Source organism: Acromyrmex echinatior, chromosome 9 (assembly GCF_024713525.1).
Source record: "Acromyrmex echinatior isolate Ae372 chromosome 9, ASM2471352v2, whole genome shotgun sequence".
In the NCBI taxonomy this organism is placed as follows: domain Eukaryota; kingdom Metazoa; phylum Arthropoda; class Insecta; order Hymenoptera; family Formicidae; genus Acromyrmex; species Acromyrmex echinatior.
Window position 1 is genome coordinate 2,242,501 of NC_141860.1, and position 24,817 is coordinate 2,267,317.

General features: G+C 30.7%; 1 protein-coding gene and 1 long non-coding RNA gene across 2 annotated transcripts; one reads left to right on the forward strand and one right to left on the reverse strand.

Moving 5' to 3' along the window:
* Positions 1 to 273: 273 nt before the first annotated feature.
* LOC105146298 (uncharacterized) lies at positions 274 to 5,577 on the reverse strand. The gene is made up of 5 exons (XR_015546154.1): positions 4,875 to 5,577; positions 4,564 to 4,596; positions 3,690 to 4,449; positions 2,775 to 2,916; positions 274 to 1,810 (listed from the first exon to the last, which is right to left on the reverse strand). It is a non-coding gene; the product is annotated as an uncharacterized LOC105146298 (long non-coding RNA).
* A 10,653-nt stretch (positions 5,578 to 16,230) lies between these two features.
* On the forward strand, positions 16,231 to 24,516 carry LOC105146301 (uncharacterized). The gene is made up of 11 exons (XM_087409538.1): positions 16,231 to 16,482; positions 18,432 to 18,546; positions 18,643 to 18,746; positions 19,001 to 19,072; positions 19,143 to 19,243; positions 20,094 to 20,197; positions 20,791 to 21,032; positions 21,124 to 21,299; positions 21,827 to 21,971; positions 22,167 to 22,366; positions 22,767 to 24,516. Exons 2-11 carry the CDS (start codon positions 18,456 to 18,458, stop codon positions 22,987 to 22,989), a joined length of 1,458 nt encoding a protein of 485 aa, XP_087265664.1. The 5' UTR covers positions 16,231 to 16,482; positions 18,432 to 18,455; the 3' UTR covers positions 22,990 to 24,516.
* The last annotated feature ends 301 nt before the right edge of the window (positions 24,517 to 24,817 follow it).

Genomic DNA, 24,817 nt, shown 5'->3' on the forward strand with positions numbered 1-24,817 from the left:
ATACTGCTCAGTTTCATGGCTTCAAGTTAATTTCATTCGTAATATACAAACGAAATTTTCGGATGCACCTTTCTCTTAAACTAAAACTCCTACCGCGTTTCTAAAAGCATGGGATTGTTCGTTTAAGTTTTCCGCAATTCGCCAGCTACTTTTCATGAACGTGCAAGATCTGAAACTCTTATTGCAACACATATTGATGTGTTGACTACAGAAGCCGATAACAAAACTGTAAGTCTTTAATTTTCTTTCGTTTTTCGTATTCAAATGTAGCTGGCGATTTGCGTTGTTGTCGATACTTTAATTGTGGAGAAGGATTTTTCAGTCCATAAACACAGTTATGAGAAAGGTGCTTTTAAAATTTAATGATAAAACAGGACACTCCAGCATCTCCTTAAGCTCTGGTTTATTGGGTTCATCGGTTAACGAAGTTAACGCGGAACTCGCGGAACGCATCGTTATTAAGTACACTCGTTGCATTGTTCATTTGCATTTTTAAGAAACGTTCTTTCTTCAACAATTCTTCTTTCAATTTTGGTGCTGGTTTAAGTAGGAAAGTGTCTTGCTCTGAAATTAATTTAAAAATATGCTCCACGGATACTTTATTACACGGCAATTCATACTTCGCAACAAAAGATTCAGGAATTACAAGAAATTCGTTGTTCAAAAAATCTTCCTTAAATTTTTTTAAGGCATGTGGAGAATCGTGGAAGAAGAAAAGCTTTCTTGTTGGATCGCACGGATGTTCGCAAGAATTGTTCACCGAAAATCTACTAGCATTTATACCGAAACCTTTCCACATTGTTCGATTAGCCAAACTCATATCTGAAACAACCCCATACACATGTAAACTGATTTCTTCAGCCTTTTTGATAATTTGTACTATAATAGACATAAAACACGAATCGTCTACTTGATTTAGAATGAAACGTATGCAACGATTTGCTTCTAACGGTGAGCAATCCTTGCGATCATAAATACCAAACCATGCGTGGCAACATCCGAATGATTTGGTAACGTCGAATATCCAATAATCCCATTAACTGACGGATCGAACTTCTCGCCGGAGACTATGTTCATTTCGTCAAGAATAAAATAATACAATCTCGATGTACATCGGTCTCAAATTGTGAAGACTTAATACGCAAAAAATTAAAAATCTCATCCAATATTCCGCTGTTAAATTTCCAGGACTCTAATTTCCTACTCAAAGTTCTTTCGGATGGGAACGGCCAACCTTCTCTAATCAAATGAGTATAGCCCGAACTCCCACATGCAAATTTCATTTTATAAGATTTGGTTAACATTTCGTCAGATCACTCGCGTACTCTACTTTTACCAGATCTTAATAATTGAATTTGATCTTGACATAATATTTCTTTTAGCGCGTTTCTATTTCTGAAACTATCTAATAATACCTTCATTTTTGCGAGTTTCTTATGCTATCTTTTTCTTATTGCTGTGTGTTCTGCCTTCATCCGTGTCTTTGATTTCTCTCTTATCATGTATAACTTCTCAGCTTTTTCACTAGTTGTCAGCCTCTTAATTTCTTCTGTTGCACTTTTATAGTTTGTCATATTTCGCAGTTGCTCTTCCATTTCCTTCATCTTTTCTTCATGCGTAGCAATTGTAGAATTCGTCATAATCTGTGCAGATGAGTCTTGTTCATCAGTTGTCATGTCGGAAAAATTGTCCATAATTACTATATTGTCGATGTGACCGAATAATTTTGAGAGTTTTGCTCATGATTCTCGTCGATATTACCTCGTCATGAAGATGATGGCATTATATCGGGACTGGTTAATGTTGTTATCTACGAACGAATAATACAATGAAGTCCGACAACCGGGTTTGCATTCAAAATCGCACATTTGCATCGGAATACTTAATACTTCAAAATACATATTTTATATATAAATTTGATATTGTTATTAACATAATAAGTAGTCTAAAATGTGATTTTCAGTGCAATCAAAGTAATTTTAGTGCTGTTAGTTACTTAAGAAATGAATAAATTGTGGTTTTTTTCTTACTCCGATACCAAAAGTTCCTCCCGATGCAATTTTCATCGGGCATGAAATTTAATGTTTCTGGAAATAAAGAAATTAACATGGAAGTTTTTCAAAATTCAAATTTTAAGTCCAAATTTCATTATAAAAAATTATTATTAAATTTTTTTATACAAAGATTTTTTTCTATAATAAAATTTATTTTTTTTTACTTAAAATTTGAATTTTGAAAACCCCCATGTTAATTTCTTCATTTGATAGTCCAGAAGCACTGGTTAAAATTTCATGTTGAGCGGATGAAAATTTCAACGGGAAGAACTTTTGGCGTCAGAGTAAGAAAAAAACACAATTTATTCATTTCTTAAGTAACTAACAGCACTAAAATAATAACCACACATCTGTGCTTTTTATGCAATTCATTTTACTTTGAATTGTGTTATACATATTGATATGCATATCCTGGCTTCGGAGAACAAGATTTGCTTTAGTCCTTCAAATAAGAACTTCAACATGAACTGTAATATAATAAAATACATACAAACAATTACATTCATATTTGATAAATAATTCATGATAAAAAATTAATTTATTTACTATTTTTTATGATTTTTGTTTTTATGTAGACATTGAGATACAAATTATCGATATGTATATGAATGTCTATTAGTGTGTTCAGCATAAAATTACACAAACAGTATTTTAAAATAACAATAAGCTAGATATCTATACTTTTAAAATGCATTTTATTTTGGATTGCATTATACGTACATACTCAAGCATACTCTGGTTTTGGAGAACAACATTCTGCTGTCCAGTCCTTTGAATGGGTCCAAAGAGAATCGATATCGCATTTCTTTTTAACTTTTTAGTTCTATCGACATGTATCTTTTCTCACATGTCTGAAGTGTTTCTGAAAGTAAAAAATAATTATTACAAGTTCTATAATTCATATCTGTAAGTTTCTACTGAATACAGTAATTCTATTCAAAAAGAATGAAATAAGGTTTGATAAATTTAGGACTGAACTGATGAAATTTTTTGTGGATTACATGTTCCCTTTAATTATAAGTCACATTTTAAAAATCAAGTCTGTAATTTTATGTGAATCTTAATAATATTCCATATTTCCAATGTTTATATTTCTATCATAGTAGAGAGTTTCAACATTTATATTTTAAATTATACCTTTTGCTTTTAAACTTTTACCAGTCAAACTGTTGTTAATTTATTTATTGAACCTTCGTCAAATCATTCATTCATTCAAAATAAATACAATGAATATTCTTAACTTGTTCGCGTTTATAGTGATGCTCTTGTACTAATTTTTCTTTTTAGACATTACTATAAAATTACTTTAATTAATTTAATTATTATTAAATTATTTTAGAACTTTGTTATTTGAGTATGTATATATATATATATATATATATATATATATATATATATATATATACACACACATACATATATATATATTTTTTATATATATATTAGGTGTTGGAATTAATTCGTAGCGTTTTTTAATGAAAGAATGTTATTTATTTCACATGAGCATTAAAAAATACATTAATGAAAGTACTTCCCATCACTTGTAAAACGCTACGAATTAATTCCAACACCTAATATATATATATAAATATATATATAATGTCTTATAAAATATATTTAAACAATAAAACATACCTCACATAACACTGAATCTTTTGTCAGATTCCAATTTGGTTTATCCAGTGCTTGAACTGCCGCAATCCATTGCATTCTTCTGTTTGGATCTTTAGGAAACACTGATATCTTGATCCCTTGTGTTGATTTCACATACCCCATGATGACAGTCGATGGTTCTTGTCGATTATGAAAAATATAAAACAGGAGTAAATTACGCAATATTTGCAAACAATACAAAATTACAATACAAATTTACATTTTAATTAAAAATTAATTTCTAAATGAAAATCTTAAGATTTTATTTTTAAAGTTTTGAAAATTTGTTAATAATTTAATTATTAATAGATTTTTAAATTACATAATATACCTTCGCATTTAAATTTATCATATATATTCTCTTTAAATTAAAAGTAAAATTTACAGATTATATAATTACTTTCTATCAATAAAAACGGTTAATTGTAATGTATTAAAAATATATTTAATGAATACTATCTAGAGGAATAAAGACAATACAAAACAACACTTTCCTGCAATTTTCTCTTGGAAGGCACTTTCCATGTCCATATTCTATGTAAGAACAAATACTGTTTATAATTTCACCACAGTTGACAATTGATAGTCCAATTTCGTATTCCCGCCTTTTTGTACTACTACACCATGAAACAGTTGCTCACAATTCACAGATTCACTACTCATCGAAAATACCCACAAATGGCGGCGTTTAAAGGAAATCTGACCAATCACGAGTTGGCCCCTCGTGTCATGACTCTTATGACTGTAACGAAAATTTTTCGATTCTGCCTGGGATCGATTCTATCTGGTATCTCTGGCATAGCAGTCTCGTACGCCAGGTACACCACACTTGCGCTCATGTTATATGTTCACTTACATAAATATCCTCGGTATATTTCTTTTAACACTCCTGAAATATTATAATATTAAAATACTTATTAATATTTATTATTTTTATTATATTAGTGCAGTTTGAATTTACAATTAATCCAGTAACGAAAATATCTTATTAATATATATAGCATCTTACGCTTAAATAATGTTTCGATGTTATTTTATGTATATATTCAGTCTTACAACTGCATGCTAAAATTATTTTCAGTTTTTAAGGCTCCTGACTACTCAACCAAGAACTCTGCGTGGTGACACAAAATCAGACGGACTGGCGAAATCGGTAGCCATACTTACACGAGCTCATATCCGTGTGTTCGCCTGCGGCGCGAGAGTGAACGAGACAGCGAGCTCCTTTTCACACTAATCACTTGTTTCGAGCGATCGAAAATGCTTTCTGCTCGGTTACCTTAGGCATCAATAAGGGGAGAGGGACATTCTAAATAACATATAAATTAATAATAAATTGTAGTAATAGTGGGGAAAGTGAGGGAACTGTGCGCAGCGAATAATTATGCGCATCCTGGTTTGGTATTTTTCCAATAGATGAAGACATCACTGTGATAAAATTTTAGATCGTCCTCTTAAGACATAACTACAAAAGATACAACATAAAGACGTTGCTAACCAGAGAAATACAAAAAAGTGAAATCACATCTTTTCTTGTTATTTTAGCAGTCAGAAACTAAGGTTTGGTATTTTTAATTTGTTTGATTAAAGTTGCATACGTTATTAAAGTATGTTATTATGTATGACTTTTGATGTTATTTATTAAGTTTGATTAAGAAATGTTAAAGTAATCGTATTTAAAATTGAGTCAGGTTGCGGCGGACAACTGTGCGCAAGCGTTTTGAAGTGTGCATAATTACCCATCTTCTATATATTATTGTATATGACTAGCACTAATTTTTTCGTTTTTTCTTTGCATTATTATTTTATTTTGCCATTTTATTTTGCCAAAGTCTATGTGTATTATTATTATATTAGTTTTGTATTTTTGTTTATTATATGTAATATATTAGGTGCGCATTTTCATCAAAATAACAGCGAGAATTTAGTTGCGCACCTAATATAATATTATATGTAATGTATTAAAATATATTTAATATATTATATATTTATATTGCAATATATTAGGTGTTGGAATTAATTCGTAGCGTTTTACAAGTGATGGGAAGTACTTTCATTAATGTATTTTTTAATGCTCATGTGAAATAAATAACATTCTTTCATTAAAAAACGCTATGAATTAATTCCAACACCTAATAATAAATATATTTTCTAATTTCTTTGTCAACATTCCATAATTCATTAATTTCCTATGACTTTAACTTTGCGCACAATTCAACCCATGCGTATAATTATTAGACACACAAGAAATTTTTTCACTTTTCCGTTTCTTCCTTTTTATCAAATACTTTATTGAATGAAAATCTGTTCGATATGAAGATACGTAATGATAGAAGAATTATATAGTAATTATATAGTTTCTATTTCCATACTTATATCGCTTTGAACTTGAAAAATCATTCCAGGACAATAAATTTCCTTTAGGTGCGCACAATTCACTCTCAGTGCCCACTTTCCCCTATCTCTTCCATTAATAATATAAATCATGTTAAAACGCAACAGTTTACGAGATATTTAATTGTTTATGATTTTTCATGTGTTATACCTTTCTTTCATAAACTCGAGTAGCACAATAGTTCAGTAGAAATAGAATTTTATCGGAAAAAAATTATAAACCAGTATTTGTCTTCACGAAAGTCTCGAAAAACCATTAGAAAAGAAATGCATACAGGTATGTTTGCGAGACTTGTGAAAAAATATGCGAAAAAAAATCAAATAATTGCAAAAAGCACGTTTTTCGCTTATAAAACGAAAGATATTGATTGTATGGAAAAAAATTCGGTATAAAAAACGTAAAAATATTAGGTTAGTGCATATGAAATGTCAGATTTTCTTTACATATGAACGTTTGTCTCCCTGTTTTCGTTATGCTTTTGTTTTTGGCATAACCTCGTTTATAGTCATATTGTCCATTGCCAGAGTCACATTTCAACAAAAAAGATTTTCTCAAAAGTGTTCCATTTTGTTATTTGTTTTGAATTTAGTAAGGATATGAATTCAACCGATATTCATGTAATTTTTTTATATGAGTATAAACTTGGTAATAATGCTGCAAAAATTGCACGCAATATAAACCAGGCATTTGGGGAGAATACTGTTAACGATCGAAAAGTGCAGCATTGGTTTGAAAAATTTCGGTCTGGTGATTTTTCCCTACAAAATGAATCGCGTGGAAGACCCAAAACGTCTGTAAAAAATGATGCTCTGAAAGCATTGGTGAAAACGAATCCAACTGTATCTATAAGGAAACTTGCTACCAGAATGAAAGTTGACCATACAATGATATTGCGACACCTTTCTGAAATTGACAAGGTGAAAAAAATGGATAAATGGGTACCGCACGAACTAACCGAGCGAAATAAGCTGGATCGATTGAACGTATGCTCATCATTACTAACCCGATTTCATCGAGAGCCATTTTTCGATCGGATTATTACTTGTGATGAAAAATGGGTTCTTTACGACAATAGGAAAAGGTGTGCTCGGTGGCTTGATAGGAATGAGGCTTGTGCTCATACTCCAAGGCCATCACTTCATCCACGGAAAATTTTAATAACAGTTTGGTGGAATGTGATTGGAGTAATTCCTTCGAACTGGGGAGACAATTACAGCCGAAAAGTACTGCCAGTACATTGATGAAATGTATGAAAAATTGAAAATTATACGCCCATCACTTGTTCATCGGCATGGCCCAATACTTCTCCACGACAACGCTCGGCCGCATACTTCGTACAAAACAATTGCGAAATTAAACTTATTCACCGGATCTTTCATCAACCGACTTTCATTTTTTTAAACATTTAGAACAGTTTTTACGGGCTAAACAGTATGAAAATGAAAACAGAAAATGAAGACTGAAAAATTCCATATCAGAGTTTATTGATTCTAAAGATCAGAATTTCTTTAAGACAGGCATCTATGCATTAAAATCTCGTTGGGAAAAGTGTATTGAAACAAATGGAGCATATTTTGATTAAATAAACAGCTTTTGAAAAAAGATATGCAGTTTTATATATTCACTTAAAAACATTTCATATGCATCAACCTAATACTTACAAAATGAGACGTGGAACATTAAAATCGATTTATTAATTCAGTAGAAAAAAAATAAACACCGAAAAAGGCTTTTTTTCAAGGCTCTCTGTTCATTAAGATTTAAACGCCAAGCTTTGAAATTCTCATAAAATGTGTCCCTCGTAATGACGAACAAAACTAGTCCTGAACAAGCCTGAAATGTTCATTGGTTTTTACAAAAAGTTATTTGTTTATTAAAAATCTGTCTGCGGAAAACTTAATGGATGCGTTCTTTTAGGCATCGGCTATAGCAGTTCTTGCAGTAATTCGTTCTTTTAACACGATTGCGCAGTCGACTACAACGCAGATTTTCATTCTTTTAGTAATGGATGCGCAATGGATACACAGATGATTGGAATTAGCTGCGCAGCCGTTTCGGATTTGCGTGATTATAAAATCTATATTTTCGTTGACTAACTCTTCAATTACAATCGGTAAAATGTTAAATAGCACATCAATTATAGTATTCATTTGACTTTTTTATACGATTTTTCTTCAATTTTAAATGCACGTTTCTCGCACGTTTTGAGAATATTACTACATGGGCTGAAAAGTCCCGGGATTTTTCAATAGGTGACGCCACTAGAAAATGAACATGATTCATTTCGAGAGGTTCATCTGTCACTAGTTTATGTATGAAGTTTCATGACATTTCGTTCATTCGTTTACAAGCTACAGTCGTTTAAGTGGCGTTACTTTCGCCTTCGTAAAAAAAATGGAAAAACAGGAATATCGCATCTTGATCAAACATTGTTTTTTGATGGGAAAAACTTCTGAACAATCATTGAAATGGTTGCAAAAATGTTATCCCACATCTGCTCCTTCGAGAACAATAGTTTATCGGTGATTTAGTGAATTTAAAATGAGTCGTACAAGCACCGAAGACGCTGTTCCCAAACCTCAAGTGGCTCCAGGGAAAGAGATTCACATCGAATAAGGAAGTCATCGTGGAAACCGAGGTGTATTTCGAAGGCTTGGACGTTTCGTACTACAGAAAGGTCGACATCGAAATGTCGGAAAATCGCTATACCAAGTGTATCGCCCTCGAAGGCAATTATATTGAGGAATAAATATAACTTTGCCTAAAAAACACTTGTTTTCATTAAAAATCCCGGGACTTTTCAGCCCATGTAGTATGAGTACAGAACTCCGTTCTCTTAAATCAGCTGAGCAGCCGGCAGATCCAATGCGCAGCGGCTGTCAAATCTAATGCCTAAAAGAACGCACCCAATTTCTTTATCTTTGAGCAGTTGGATAATTTACGGGAGTGATTTTTCATCTTCAAGAGTTTCACTATTACATATACAAAACGATTTTTTGCAATTAAAATATTATAAAACGACTTTAAAAAGTGGATTTTTCTGTATAAAAAGATGGAAATAATTTCGTTAATATGCATCATATCAAATAGCCGCATGATGAAGCATTCGAAATCTGACATTTTTCTACGAATTTAAAAAAAAAGTAATTACAATAAAAAATATATTAGATAATCCGCTCGTATAAATTTCAAACAATAAAAGGAGCTTCTACCAGGTCATTACAATAAACGAGCTTTAAAAGATGTAAACAGTAAACCTTCTTTTTCTATTATTTCACGGAACGTTTCGATCGTACTAAGTCCTCATCAATCGTGTTTATAAATGAAATAAAACTCTTAACAATAATTGATATGAACATATTAAAAACTTAGAAATTAATTTCGGTAACAATATAAAAAATTAGTATTAACCGAATCATCTCATTCACAGTCACAATATGTGTTACAAACTCATGTTATACTGAGTCAATATAATTATCGTTATTGTTTATCTACTAATATAATTATTGTTATTGTTTATCTACTAATATAATTATTGTTATTGTTTATCCACGCTGGCTGTAACATGCATCAATCTACGTTACCTTTTTCTTTTTTCAAATTTATGTATCTAACTTTTGAAATTATTTCTTTAAAAACAATGAAGCTTTGGATTAAACAAATTCCATTGGATTCATCACAAGAATATCATTAAGAATATCATTAGGAACAAAATTCGGATAAAATTTGTTAAAACTTGTATAAGGAACAATGTCCATTCCACAACATCTAAAATTTCTATTGGATGATAAACTAAAATTCTCACATTTCCGTACACAGAATGAATTATTTTAGGAATCAATATATGTTAAGAATTTTAAAAATAGAGCTTAATGATACTTATAGATCTAATGATAACTCGTATAAATAAATTTTGAATCTTAAGAGAAACATTTAACAACATGTTTCTGTATCAATTTGTAATTTTGTTTTTGCAAAACAAGAAAACATTTTTCAATCTCATATGAGGAAATCGTTCTCTCGAGAAAAATAAAATGGATGTTGCAAAAAAAATAAAAGAAGAATTTGTAATGATATATCTCCGATTCATTATCATGTATTGAATAATCAGCCGTATCAGATTAGTCTCGGATTTCCAAGATACTCAATATCAGTTGTCTATCCACGATAGACACTTCTAAGTCAAAGTGATCAGAAAAGAAAGTCCAGTCAATAACTACAGTGATAACAATATTTCCAGTTGTATAAGATGGTTGTATATTCAAAAGGTATGTGTAACCTCCACGTGATGCAGAACGAATAAATGGAATAATACAACAGTCACAATATAAGGTCCTATTCCCCTTAATCCTTCCTTCCTTAATTTAATATCTTTGCACATGTAAAATCGAGTTCTCTTAAAAATGATCTTCATTGGACAGACAATAAATCGCAAATGCTTTTATGTTTATTGTCTGTCCGGTGCAAATCCACCTATTACCAGAAAGATGCGAAAAAGTAGTGGTGAATGGACAATATTTTGAATGATCAATTTGTAACCATTTTTTCACAATAAAACCGTAATTTTACCAAAAAATCCCTTAAAATTAATGCACACTCTCAATATATATGACATTAAATTTCTTGGAACCTACGATCTATACATTTTTGCCTTTTTCCATAATTTACATCTTATGCTGTTAACTTTTACCGATATCACTAATTTGTTATACAAACTGAGATGATCCCTTGTAAGATGATTTTTCCTTTGCGAAAATTTTGTCTGAAGCTTAGTTTTCAAATTACAAGAAGAAATAGTTAGCGTATCACGGACGCGTAGAGAAGACAGGCAGGAGCGGCGCTCACGGTTAGACGCAGGCACTTTACGCGCGAGGAGCATACTGATTGAACGCATTCACACGTTTATGAAAACACATTTCTTCTTACTTTTTCCCTTTACCACACTACTTTCTTTGTCTTTCACGTATTTTAAATATGTTAATTTCGTTAAATTATAAATTAGAATGATGAAATTAAAATGAATATTGAATCTTTTGACTATCGGATTGTTTTTTAATTATATTGATAAAATTATTAGAAAAATGTTGTAAAAAGAGCGAAATTAGACAATAATTATATAACCGTTATTCCTTGCAAAAAAGGACTACTGAGCATTAGGAGTACTTTGAGGCACTACTGTATCACAGCATTACTGTACACTACACTACTGTAGTGCAGAAGTGTTCAGTAGTGCTGAATAGTGCTAAGATCTTCTATATATTCGCATTTCGACAAAATAAAAAATATGAAAAACGACCCTAATAGCATAGATATCGTACGAATGATTCTGTACTTATACTATTATCATACATACTGTATGATAATAGTATAATAGTATAATAGTATAATAGTATCGCATACATGCCGATAACGTTTGTATAACAACTTGTGTAGTTTATCATTTGTCGTTTATTCTTAAGTTCATACTCAGAATTACATAAATTAACTTTAATTTTTATATCAATTATCTAATAATATCCCGTATAATACCTCAATGTATTATCCTGAATATGAATTTCACGTTCTCCGGAACAAACTCAGTTCATAGAAACTAAATCATAAGCAAATGCAAAAATATCATCTACGTATTCTATTCCTAGTATAGCGTATCACAGAAATGAAATTCTATTCAAAAGATGGGCAACAAAAGACACTGTCATCTAGTGGTGGAGTGCGAACTAAAGTGGACTGTAGGAATGGGGAACGAGAATTTAAATTCTTTCAATATTGGCTGCGTTCAGCAGAAACACAACAGTTTTGCAACTGTTTTATGATTCTCTGCTGAGATAGAAGAGGCATTCGTCTTGATCTAAAAGTATAACAATCAGCGCAAAAAAAACTTCCAACAGTTGCAAAATAAACATTCTGCTGTACGCAGCCATTGTTCCGTTACTGCGAGCACTGAAAATCTATAGAGTATACGTAATGTAAACTATATAGATTCAATACTCGCAGTAAATAATGAAGGGACACATATTATGATCAATAAAAAAATTTTCTCAAGATCATATTTTTTAAGATTTCAGGATCATATAAAAGTATTAAAGTAGTAATATCGAAAAATCAATAATTTACGAGATATTTTATACCTTATTCTGATATATATTGACATAAAATGATCCGTAAATTATTAATTTTTTTATAATCGTACCTTACTTTTATGAACAGAATAAATCAACTGATTTGAGATGAATTAATTGATGAAAAGAAAACATAGTTGCTAATTTAAAAAATTATCCATTTTGCATATATAATTTTTTAAAGCAATATATTAGGTGTAGTAAAAAGAAATCCATTATTTTTGCAATAGATGGCTTTAGTAACCTGTATCTCATCTACGCGTGATACAGATTACTAAAGCCATCTATTGAAAAAATAATGGATTTCTTTTTACTGCACCTAATTTAAGCAATATAAGTCATAATGTTTGCCCCTTCAAATCGAACAACTTTCTGCTTTGATATTTTCTCGTATCATTAAAAACAATCAAGATATTTCAAATAGTGAAGTTAGAGGAAACATTCTGTATGTAGTATCGTAAAATAATTGCCAAATATTTTATGGGCAGATAGAGCTGACTAAACTGAGTCGAAAAGTCCTCTACTATTTTGCAATTTTCGCAATAGTTATTAAGATATTAATTACTAAAAATTGTCGAAAATTGGCCTTTCTATAATTTTTTACTAAAATTCTTTCAACTTTACAGAAAAACTGTAAGAGACAAAAATTTTTTTAATTTCTTCTTATAGAGCTCTAAGAATTTAAATTTTTTAATACCGTATTTTCTCATGTTGGTAAAAATAAGAAAATGAAATACTAAAAAGTTGATCAAAAATTTTGAAAACATTCTTAGAGCTTTGAAATTAGTAAATTCATGACTTTTTATTATATAAATGCTTAAATAAACAAGATATGCATAAGCAGAGAAGACACGAAATTATTCAAAGAATATCTTAAAATAATTTATTTTTCATTACATTCAATTATTTTCCATTATTGATCTTGCGTAATCTTGAATGACCTTCAATTATAGGTCGCTATATTTGTCTTAAAATGCTCAGAATGTAAATAAAAAAACATATCATTCCATTTAAAAAAACAGATTTGACCTTTGCCTATCCTTTACGCTTCCATCTACAAAACAATTATTGACATCACATTATGTGTCCTTCGAAATCAAGCAACTTTTATTTGACACTTTTCCTTTTATTGTTAAAAACAAGCGAATTATTCAAATGACCTGTTTTCAATGTCCCACCTTATATAATAAAAAAATCATTTATTAATATCATGATTTATTAGTTTAGTAGGCATTGGCATAAACCAAACAGATAGGTTACTTTCAAAATTTTTTACTTGCAAATTTTCTACAAATTAATATTTCGAAATAAAAATGACATATATTAATTAATAATTGGATTATATAACGCAACAATTGTATAAATAATGCTCATGATGAAATTCGACTGTTTTCAAAAATATAAAAACGAAACTCCGGAGCATCTCTGGGCCATTTCAAAAAGTACAATGGAAGTACAACTATACATGATCTGGCGAGTCATACTGTTACGTAGCAACCAAGAAACGGGTCGGTAGAAATCAACAACCAACAAAGATTGTGGCCGCTATTATTGATGTGTAAGTCGCACTTTAAATTATTGGACTGAGTATCGTCCTAATTGTCAAGAAAACATCAGTCGTGGCATGCAATTGATTTCCAGCGGGGATTTTTAAACACGATGCGGAGAGACGTTCCATTGAACTTCTTGGCCGGTGAATTAAATCTTGATTTTTGTTTCAACGGTCAAACTTTTGCTTTAAAAAAACGTGCATTTTTAAAAAGAAAAGTGTCGACGATGCCTCTGTCCTTGGCTGCATTGACTATAAATGAATTCATATTAAAGATTATTCTTTCATGAGGATGAGCCAGAACAACTCCGTGTGTCCCCTGTAATTTTCATCTTGTATATATAACTTCAACTCTTAATCACATCTGTTATTATGTGTCTGTTATTCAGATACATAATATAGAGATCTAACTTACTAAAATAAGATTTTTAATACATCTATATTTTTGCAATCTTATAATTATATGTATCTACTTATGTATGTACTTTGTTTAAAACCCATCATAAATGTTTGAGCCTTTATAGGATCACGCTAATCAAATGCGTAAAATAAAAATTGATAAAGCTACAAATTAATTTTATATAATCTAATACTGAAATTAAAAAATTTATAAAACATCAAATTAATCGATCAATTTATCTTTTATAAGAATTATACATATATATATATATATATATATATATATATATATATATATACATTATACATTATATATATATATCTATACATATATATATGTATATAATATAAATAATGATAAATACGACTCTGAAGATAAATCTAAATAAAAAAAAGGAAATAAAAATTGCCACTTAAGAGCCACTTAACAGTACGCAAAGAAATTTTTATCAATATTTAACAAACGTGCATACGTACGTTTCGATTAACGAAGTCCTTAAGTGTAATACAAAAATGCAATATTAATAACATAAATATATCGAATGACAGCAAATATATAGTGTCTATGTATGTCCAGTTACGTGTGAACAGCGTATGATATCTTGCATAATGGTTATCTAGTTACTGCTAAAGTCAGAGTTCAATACGAACAGCTTTTAGCCAACGTGTCATCAGGACAAGCCATCTCATATTAATCTAAAAATGAAAATGATGACGGAAAGATTTTGCTGCTGTGTCAAATGAAAATTATATTAAAACGAAATAAAATTTCGTGACTGTGTCAGTTGAGAGTTAGAGCAATAATCGTATATTAATTGTATAATGACTGGCATTTATACATTGATTTATCTAACAATCAATCACTATTATAATATTTCTTAATTATGGATTTTTTCCTGTTAACAACTTTGATTTCTACAATAACATGATGATCATTATGCAAGATATTATGCGCTGTTCACGCTTAACTATAGGAGATACGCTGTCATTTGGTATATTTATGCATCATTAATAGCTTATATTTTTGTAATTGCATTGATAAAGACCTAAATCGTTGATCGAAACGTATATATGCACGTTAAATATTAATAAAAATTTCTTTGCGCATCGTTAACCGCGTTGGCTCTTAAGTGGCAATTTTTACTTCCTTTTTTATATTACACACACACACACACACACACACACACACACACACACACACACACACACACACACACACACACACACACGCACGCACGCACGCACGCACGCACGCACGCACACACGCACGCACGCACGCACGCACGCACGCACGCACGCACGCACGCACACACAAAATATAATATGGATTCAAAATTTATGCAAATTTTTTTAAAGTACTGACTTTGCTCTTGAAAATGAAAAAAAACTTTTAATATATTCATTTTTTACATAACTCTGTGAAAAATGGACATATTAAAAATTTCTTTTTTTAAGAGTCAGTACTTTAAGAAAATTTTCATAAATTTTAAATTCATCCTTATTTCCGCCTATCATCTTTTCTAAAGTAAAGAAGAGTTACATCTCCAAAAAATTAGATAGTTTGACATACTCTGTGCAATGAATTTTTTGTTCAAACGTTATTATAATCGTAAAATACAGATTATTTCTTGCAAATTTAAGAGAAATCAAGATTTGTACGATTTTTTTGTTGAGAAGATACAGCTCATCAAATTATATATCTATACATTTTTGTTCAATTATCATTAATATTAACATTACCCGATGTATACCACGGAGAGGTTGCTGATTGGATTTTGCGCATTGTGTGCGTGCGTGCATGCGTGCGTGCGTGCGTGTGTTCAGGCGTGACTAAAACCTAGTATTGTTACCTCTATTTTGAATAACGTCCTGCAAACGTTGTCTCATATTAATACATCTCCGTATTACGAACTATGAGATAGTACGCCAAATTTGACCGAGCGCTTCCGCTTCTAAATTTTCTAGTTGTGGACAATTCTGTCGTAATTGACGACCAACCATATCCCCCCCCCCCCCAAATATGGATTGAGATCGGGATTCATTGAAAGATTTAAAATTGCAATTTGGTTTTCTCTTAGAAACTATCGCGTAATGTTTGCGGTGTGACAACGTGCATTATCGTGCATTAAGATGAATCTGTTTCTTATCTAATCACGAATTGAACAGATATATGGACGCAAAATTTCATTGATATATCTCCTGGCAGTCAATTCAGATAGTGGTATAACAACCAAAGGTGTTCGTGAATTTCGTGATACACTGCCCAAACCATTACTGAACCTCCATAAAATCCTATAATTGGTTACAATTCTGGTAATCTTTTACAATTCTGACAATACCTTTCGCCACGACGACGCCATACTTGTTGCCGTCTGTCATTCCCATAGAAAGAAAATCTCGATTCGTCCGTAAAAAGGACATTGCTCCATTGTCTTTAAGTCCATCTGACATGACGATGTGCGTACGCTAATGAGCACGTCGATCATAATTATTAAGTATAGGTACTTGCAAAGAACGATACGAAAAAAATGAACATCTCTTAAACGATTTCTGATAGTTTGTGCTAATCTGACGCACAGATTGCTGCCTCTGATTTTGAATACGGCTAGCAATTACATTTGCATTAATAAATGGTTGTGCATGGGCATGTCGAACAATAATCTTCTCTAGGAGTAGTTACGCGTCTTCGATCCTGCCCTGAGCGTCACTGACATTCACCAATTTCTTCATAGCGAGCATAGATACGGCTAACAACGGATTGATTTACTTCTATCATATTCGCAACATCGTTGACCTTCTTGTAAAAGAGTGACTAAGTACATTACTTCTAATTCTGTTAAATGTCATCGCGGCATTGTGAATGTAAAAATCTTAAAAATATTAAAAGTATGAAAAAAGTAGTAAATTGAAAATATTGTCAAATAAGAGAAAAAGTGTGATAAAAAAAGCATAAATATTACTGCTCCATACCAACTTCTCTATACATACGCTCTAAAAGCGATCGTGCAAATAGTAGTCGACTGAAAAATGATCTTTTAATCGTTTGTTCAGATGGCAAACTTCAAGATAGAGGAACTTCATCAAAAATGGTCATAATGAGATTTTTAAAAAAGCATTTTAAATCTTGAAATCTCTACTTTCGAAATCGGTAATAGATATTTCGATATGATTTTTATGAAGTTATCCAATTATCCATTTCTGTTTGTATAACTACGCAAAAAATCAATCAGATCGAAATATCAATTCGATCGCGAACTGCGAGGGTAACGGTGGTGATGAGTGTCGCATGCGTATTGCAGTCAAATGGATTTCTATACCTTTTTCTCAACAGATGTTGGCTTCATGGTCAGCAGCCTATTCCTCTTTCAATAGTATATGTTCTAAGATTTTCTATATTAAAAAAAAAATTAATAATTTGTACTATCTCGAAAATAATGTTTTCCATTTTTTAATAATTAGACTATTAAAAAATTTTAAAAATTTTTGAAGACAATAAATAAAAAATATTGAATCGATGAACTTTACGACTCAAAACATTACTATCTTTTTTACATTCTTTTTTAAGAGAAATGAGTTACTTTTTTCTTAAGGCATATTTGAGTTAGTGTTTTATAACAACGATTATGTACAAGAATTTTACCTTTGCGGAAACTCCCGGATTTTCTGCCTTCCCGTATATAATTATCTGTGCGTGTATTTGTATCATGAGATCGTTAATCATTATATTATATCGCGTGTCTACCATGTCGCCGATGTCCCCGTACAAAAAGGAAGCCCGAAAGCCGAGCCCATGCAAACCAACAGAAAAGATATGCGATTAATGCAGTACTTCTCTTCAACTTGCCAAAGATACTTCAATTGCTTCGAAAATCAAATTTCTCGCTTTTCTCACGAAAAAAATTAACGTTCTGTGACTGTGATCGGCGTTTTAACTTTGAAGATGTTGCGCCATAAAAGGGTAGAGCACAAGCCGAATATTGAAAGAAAAAGAATTTGATATAATTTTACATATCATAGTGAACAAAATTATAATAGTAACCAAATAATTTTTACATTTTGAGAAAAACATTAAAGTATAATCTAAGAGAAACATTAATGAATAATCTCAGATGCTTTTCCAGACTCTTTTTTTTATATTTTAATTTCATGGAGAGAGTATATATAATATTATTATTGCAAGGAGGCAAAAAAATTAACAGTTTTAATTTACATTATAAAACATAATAAAATCTGAAAAATTAATCAATTAAATGTTGTCACAGGGTGGAGCAAAGGCAACAAGAAGAATGGCGAAAAAAGTGGCACCAGCAGCATTACAAACAGAAGTTCTTAATGATGAGGAATGGATGAAAGTATTAAAACGGAAAGGCTTAGTAGGCGAGTAATTTTTACGAATATCCTTATATATGTAGATAGTTAGTATTTTTATGATTCGAACATTACGAAAAGATATATTTGATGCAATGTCCTTAGTAGTGGACGTATACTCGGATTGGAGTGGTCCTTGCACAGGCATGGTGAGTATTCTGAAGAAGATAAAAATGGAGATCGGAGGCGACGCATTGAGTTACGCAACGGTAATTGTCATAAAAAGAATTATATTATAAGAATAAATAAAATAATAAATAATATTGAAACAGCGGAATCCAGATATAAAATTATTATTTGTTTAAATAAAATAATGTAGAAATACAATAAAGATAAATTACATTTATTTTATCCATATATAGAAATTACTTTTTATATCGAATTGATCTTTAATATCTAACTACAAAATGAACCAGCTGTATAAAGATATTCTTAGCGTTTCATTCTGTTTAATAATTTTTAGGCGAGTTGTGATCATGTTACCGATTTGAAGAGGTTTCAAGGAAAAAGTGAACCTACATGGATGTTTATTCATGTAAGTAATCAGCACGTAATTGCATGCGTACATAGAAATAATTATTGCAATTGAAAAGGTTTTCTCGCAGGAAGGCCGAATGATAAATTTAATGTTCGGAGCGCATTGCCCGCAATTTGTAAAAATACTGATGACCGAGCTCGAAAGAATTCAAAAGGGTGACGAGCATGAGTAAGTTGGAACGATTGATAATGCTTCTCACATAAAAGATAGCTTGTAATATCTTACTATATTTAACTTTTATAAAAATTCGCCGGTACATACATATCGCAACATTTTATTTAAGAACAGGCCTGCAGCCGAGTTGCACATTTCGATCGATTTTGCTTATCGTCATCTCCATTCTTTTTGTCTCATAGTTTATCTAGATCACGCGCGGAGACATTAAACGCTCGAATTCAGAGATGATATTAGCCGTAACTCACACAAGGCACTATAGGGCTATAGGATTTTAAGCATATTGCCTCACATTCACTGTTTACAAATTTTTATTATTATAATTATAATTATTATTATGATGTTAGAAACTCAATTTATTATGTTAAAAATTTTTTTTTTTTAATTTTTTTTAGTACGTAAATTTCATTAACATACGTGTTCTATTTTGAAGTATTACTTTTGAGTTTTTAACATAATAATAATAATAATAATAATAAAAATTTGTAAACAGTGAATGTGACGCAGTATGTTTCAAAGTCCTACAGCCTTATAGTGCTCTGTGTGAATTAATACTAAGATCATCCTTGAGTACGAGCGTTTTATGTCTCTGCGCATGGTCTAAAGTCTAAATGCTATGAAATAAAAGGAGTGGGGATGACAATAGGCAAAATCGGTCGAAATGTGCGACTCGGCTGCAGGTCTGATTTAAGAATATGTCGGCCACGTATGTATCGATTAAAGAATTCATTTGTTAAATATCGACAGAGATTAACCACCTTTTATAATGATTGTACGATTTGTTATATTATAAAATATAAATGTTTTATTATTTTGAAATTTCATTATTTGTTTCAAAATATAGATTTTTGATAGATGTTTTTGAGAAAAGTCCAGAAGAAATAGTTCGATTAAAAATCCAGGAGGAAATGAAAATAGCCAAGGAAACAGCAAGGAAATCTCGAAAAGGTACAAAAAATATAAGTATTATCGTATTAAACACTTCAACTTTCACTTATTTTTGAGACAATAGTTCGAACATGTAAAATTAATTATGAATTAGATTGGAGTTGCATGGAACTGTATTTATTGCTTAAGGAGATGCTGGAGGCGCCTGTATTATCAATATAAAACTAGCGTTTTTGATGTTTTTGTATCAATCCAATTTCTTCATAGTAGTTTCACAGAAAAATTCCTTTTCTACAATTAAAATGTATATGCTAATAATGTACTTGTCTCTGATGTATTTCAAAGCTGGAAAAAATGAAAAATTACAAATTTCTTTCCATTTTTATCTCAGTATAGCGACTAACGCTGAAGGTAAAATGGATGAGAAATCTGTAATTTTTTATTTTTTTATTATTTTACAGCTTTGAACACAAATATACTAACAACAAGTAGTATTATCATATATATTTTAATCGTGGGAAAGAAATTTTTATTCTATGAAATCACTACGAAGAAATTGATTAGGAACAAAAACATAAAAAATCCTAATTTTAACGATATATAAATGGCTCCAGCATCTTCTTAATATAGTACTTCTTAAAATTGTCATATAGTTGCTGAAGCTAAGGCAAGGTACGAGGCAGAAATGTTGCATCTGATCACGTCACTATGCAACGAGACTTGCCTACTGTTGTTTCCCTGGATATTCAAGGATGAAGAGGGACGTAGAAGAGATAAGAGAACGAGTCCTCCATACGTAGAATTAATTGAGGAATTGTTACCAGAGAACTATATGGTGGGACAAGAACTACGTAAACGAATGAATGCGGATCTGCTCCAGCAAATACTTCATGAAGTATTTCAATTTTTTTTCGACTGTAACTGACTGTAACTTGTTGCATCAATATTAATAAAAATTTACTATTCTATTTTTTAACATGCTGCAGTCCACGTATAGCTTTACAGAAACCAGCAAACAATTGCTCTTTGATGGTAAATGTATGTTTATGCGATTGAAGATTGTTGAAGGAAGAAAGCAACTTGACGTTCATAATCACCTGTGCAATATCTTGTTCAATGAATCGACAGTACCGGAATTGGAAGACAATTTAAATGAAGATTGGTATGCGCTTTAATATAATTTAATTAATTCACACAAATTTCTAATATAAAATTCATAAGAGATAACTCTGTAACCTTTCAGTGAACGAGAATAGATTAAAATGGATTAAAATTTTTTTTCATTTAAATCTATTCAAATGCGTACTTTAATGGTATTCATAGTCTTTCATTTTTTTAGTTTAAAATTGAATTAAAAAGAATTTTGAATTGAGCAATTCACAAAGCACTTAAAGAACTGGAATTTTCTTTAAATTGAAAAGCATAGAAACATGCTTTATGCAATTCCTATAAATGAATAAAAATGCATTGAAAAAGATTTATTCTAACGTTTGCAAATGCGTATTTCTAAAAATTTGAATCCATTTCGATCCATTCTCGTTTAGTAAGCTTATATGATATTCTCACATATATATGAAATAATACATCTATAATATAGACGGTCAAATCATTAATTATTAGTAGTAGAACAATTATAATAATAATTAATTTTAATTGTTATTATAATCAATTCATATTTTATGTATATAGCTATGCCGGAAAATATCGTCCAGCTTTTGAAGTTCCTGATAAGGAAAATAAAAAGTTTCCTTTTATTTGGACACCTCCGAATCCCAGAAACAAGGCTACCGTTTTTCGTACAATATTCACCATTTATACTAATACAATGTATCCGGTAAATATATTTGAGAAACATTTCTTGTATTCGGCGGTCTTTTCCAAGATTCTTCAAGTAACTTTATATATAACTTTACAGTTGTACATAAAATTAAATATAGCTTAATTATAATTCTAATTATAAGTTATAATATTTGTTTTAATTATAACTCTTACTTAATTTAATTATATTATTTGTTATTTTAATCCATAGTACGAAGATAAAATAGCTAAAGTACCAATAACCGTCTTCAAATATGATTATACGCGTAAAAATGATTTAAAAATGGTGTTGGAAATGTTCGATGATGATGTCATTAATTTTGGTATATTTGAATATGATAAACCGCCTGAAGCTAAGATGATTGCCAAAACTATAGAGGCGTTTGAGATGAGTACAGAAGAAAAAACGGGGTAATCTTTTTTATTTTAATTAAAAAATTTAATTAATTTTTTAAAACTTGAAGACAAATTAATTTTTAAATTAATTAATTTTTAAATTAATTTGTCTTTAAGCAATTTTTTTTAAAGCTTTAAACAATTAACGTTTTATCACTTAAATTTAATCAATTTATTACCATTTCTAAAATACTTCATTATATCATATATGTAGATATGCTTATGTTTTTAAATTTTACATCTTTGTCAATTTTTCAATCACAAATAATCAATATATTTGAATAATCTTCTCAAGTTCTGAAAAAAAGTGATATAATACATCAAATTAAGTATTTAATTTCTCTTTCATATCTATAAAGAGAAAGCTAATTATTATATAGTTTTATTTGTGTACTAAAGTACTTTTCCTTCACAGTTACGAAATATTTGTCTGTACCGTAAAAAAAGTAGGTTGTGAGGCATTTTTGGGCTTCGCCGGGATCGGACCTTTTCATGTAAGTGAAAATCTGGAGAAGGCTGTTGAAGAATCGAAATTATATTTCCCAGACATTGTCGCTGTAGAAGAATCGCAATCGGACGACGAGGAAAAATCCGAGGAATTAATAGAAGAATATCAAAATAATTCGACGACAACGTAATTATTGTTATTGTGTAAATATATATACGCGCGCGCGCGCGGGAAAGATATTTATGCTATTTCAACATGGCCGAAAATAACTGCTGATGTATATGAAAGTATTGTCAATAGGCTTTAATAATCAGTATATAACATTTAATCGGATGCAAAGAATACAATTTTTTATCGCATTAAAAATGTCGGGTTTTGTATCAAAAAAAGAGTATTTGCGGGAAGCATAACTTTTCTATATTTATCTCAAGAAATCTGCTACTGAAATCATCGTTTGCTAGTGGAGGCTTATGAGGAACATGCTCTATCTGAAACAACTTGCAGAAATTGGTTTAGAAGATTCAAAAACTGATTTTGACATGAATAACAAAGAGTGCCCAAAAATGTTTGAAGATGGAAAATTAAAGGCATTACTTCAGGAAGGTTCATGTTAGACACTCAAAGAGTTGTCGGAAATATTAAATGTCGATGAGTCAATCATTAGCAAACGTTTAAAAGCAATGGGAACGATTCAGAAGCTAGGAAACTGAATCTCACATGAATTGAGGGAAAGAGACATTGCGAAACGTTTAGCCATTTGTGAATTGCTGTTTCAAAGACAAAAACGGAAGTCATTTTTGCATTGAATTGTAATTGGCGATGAAAAATGAATTCGTTACAATCCTAAGCGCAAGAAATCATGAAAGAAAGTCGTGTTATGAATTTTGTGGGATCAAGTCGGTGTAGTATACTATGAGCTGCTACAACCAAGTCAAACCATCAATGTTGAACGCTACCGACGTCAATTACTCAATTTCAGAGATGGCATATAAAACAAAACTTGTGGCCTAAATGTAAAAAACAGATTAATTTTACTTCAAGAAGCAAAATTCATGCAGAACTAGATTCATATTTTGAATATAGGAATAAAACCAAAAGCAAATGGACATTTTGTTTCATGACCAATACAAAATGAAAGTAAGGTAGTTGGTCCAGAAATCGTCAGGATATCAATAATCGCCAAGTTTACGTATTAAAGACGTATTTTAGTTCTTCCCAGGTAGCAAGTTACGTCATTTTGTCGTCATTTTGACGTCAGCTTGCTATTAGGGTTTTTGTCGATCGTACAGCTTGCTGATATTTTCTTGGTTCCAAGGAGGTATTTACAATGTTGTGTTACATTATGAACTCGTATGTATACGAATTCACTATTGATTAAATCGAATATGTGCAACAACCAAGTCTATGCGTGATTTCGATCAAATGCTTTATTGTGAAGTTAAGAGACAGTGTTTGATTTTGTGTGATTTTGGATATTGGCAACTTGCATGAGGTAAATTGAGCTTCAATTATAAATCGAGATCAGTTTTACGTACACCATCACAAATTATTGTTTTATACAAATTTCATAGGTTTTTTTTATGTGGCAAGCACTAATTCACCGAAGCACGTAGTCATTCGAGTAATCGCCATATCTGTCAATTACTGGGCCGAAAAAAATTCTTGTAAATCGAATAATAATGTATCTAAAATCCAAATAAAAAAATTAGATCTGTAATTGTTATTATCTAGACATTCTACGGACCACCCAGCGAATGAGAATGGATTAAAATGGATTGAAATTTTTTCTATGCGCATGCGTATTTTAAATAGCGAATACTTTTTTTGGATTTAATTGGATGCAATTGGCTTGAAAAATTGCATTTCTTATTCAAAATTTCGAATTGAACGTTCGTGTCACATTGCATAGAAAAAGCTAATATTATTTTTAGATTGAAAGGTATAGAGATATGCTCCATGCAATTCCTATAAATGAATAAAAATGCATTCAGGATTGAAAAGCATTCATTTTAACATTC

Coding starts and splice junctions, on each gene's coding strand:
- LOC105146301 (XM_087409538.1), top strand. CDS start 18,456: ATGGCGAAAAAAGTGGCACCAGCAGCATTACAAACAGAAGTTCTTAAT. Junction 20,198..20,790: donor AGCAAGGAAATCTCGAAAAG/GTACAAAAAATA, acceptor ATTGTCATATAG/TTGCTGAAGCTAAGGCAAGG. Junction 21,972..22,166: donor ATACTAATACAATGTATCCG/GTAAATATATTT, acceptor TTTAATCCATAG/TACGAAGATAAAATAGCTAA.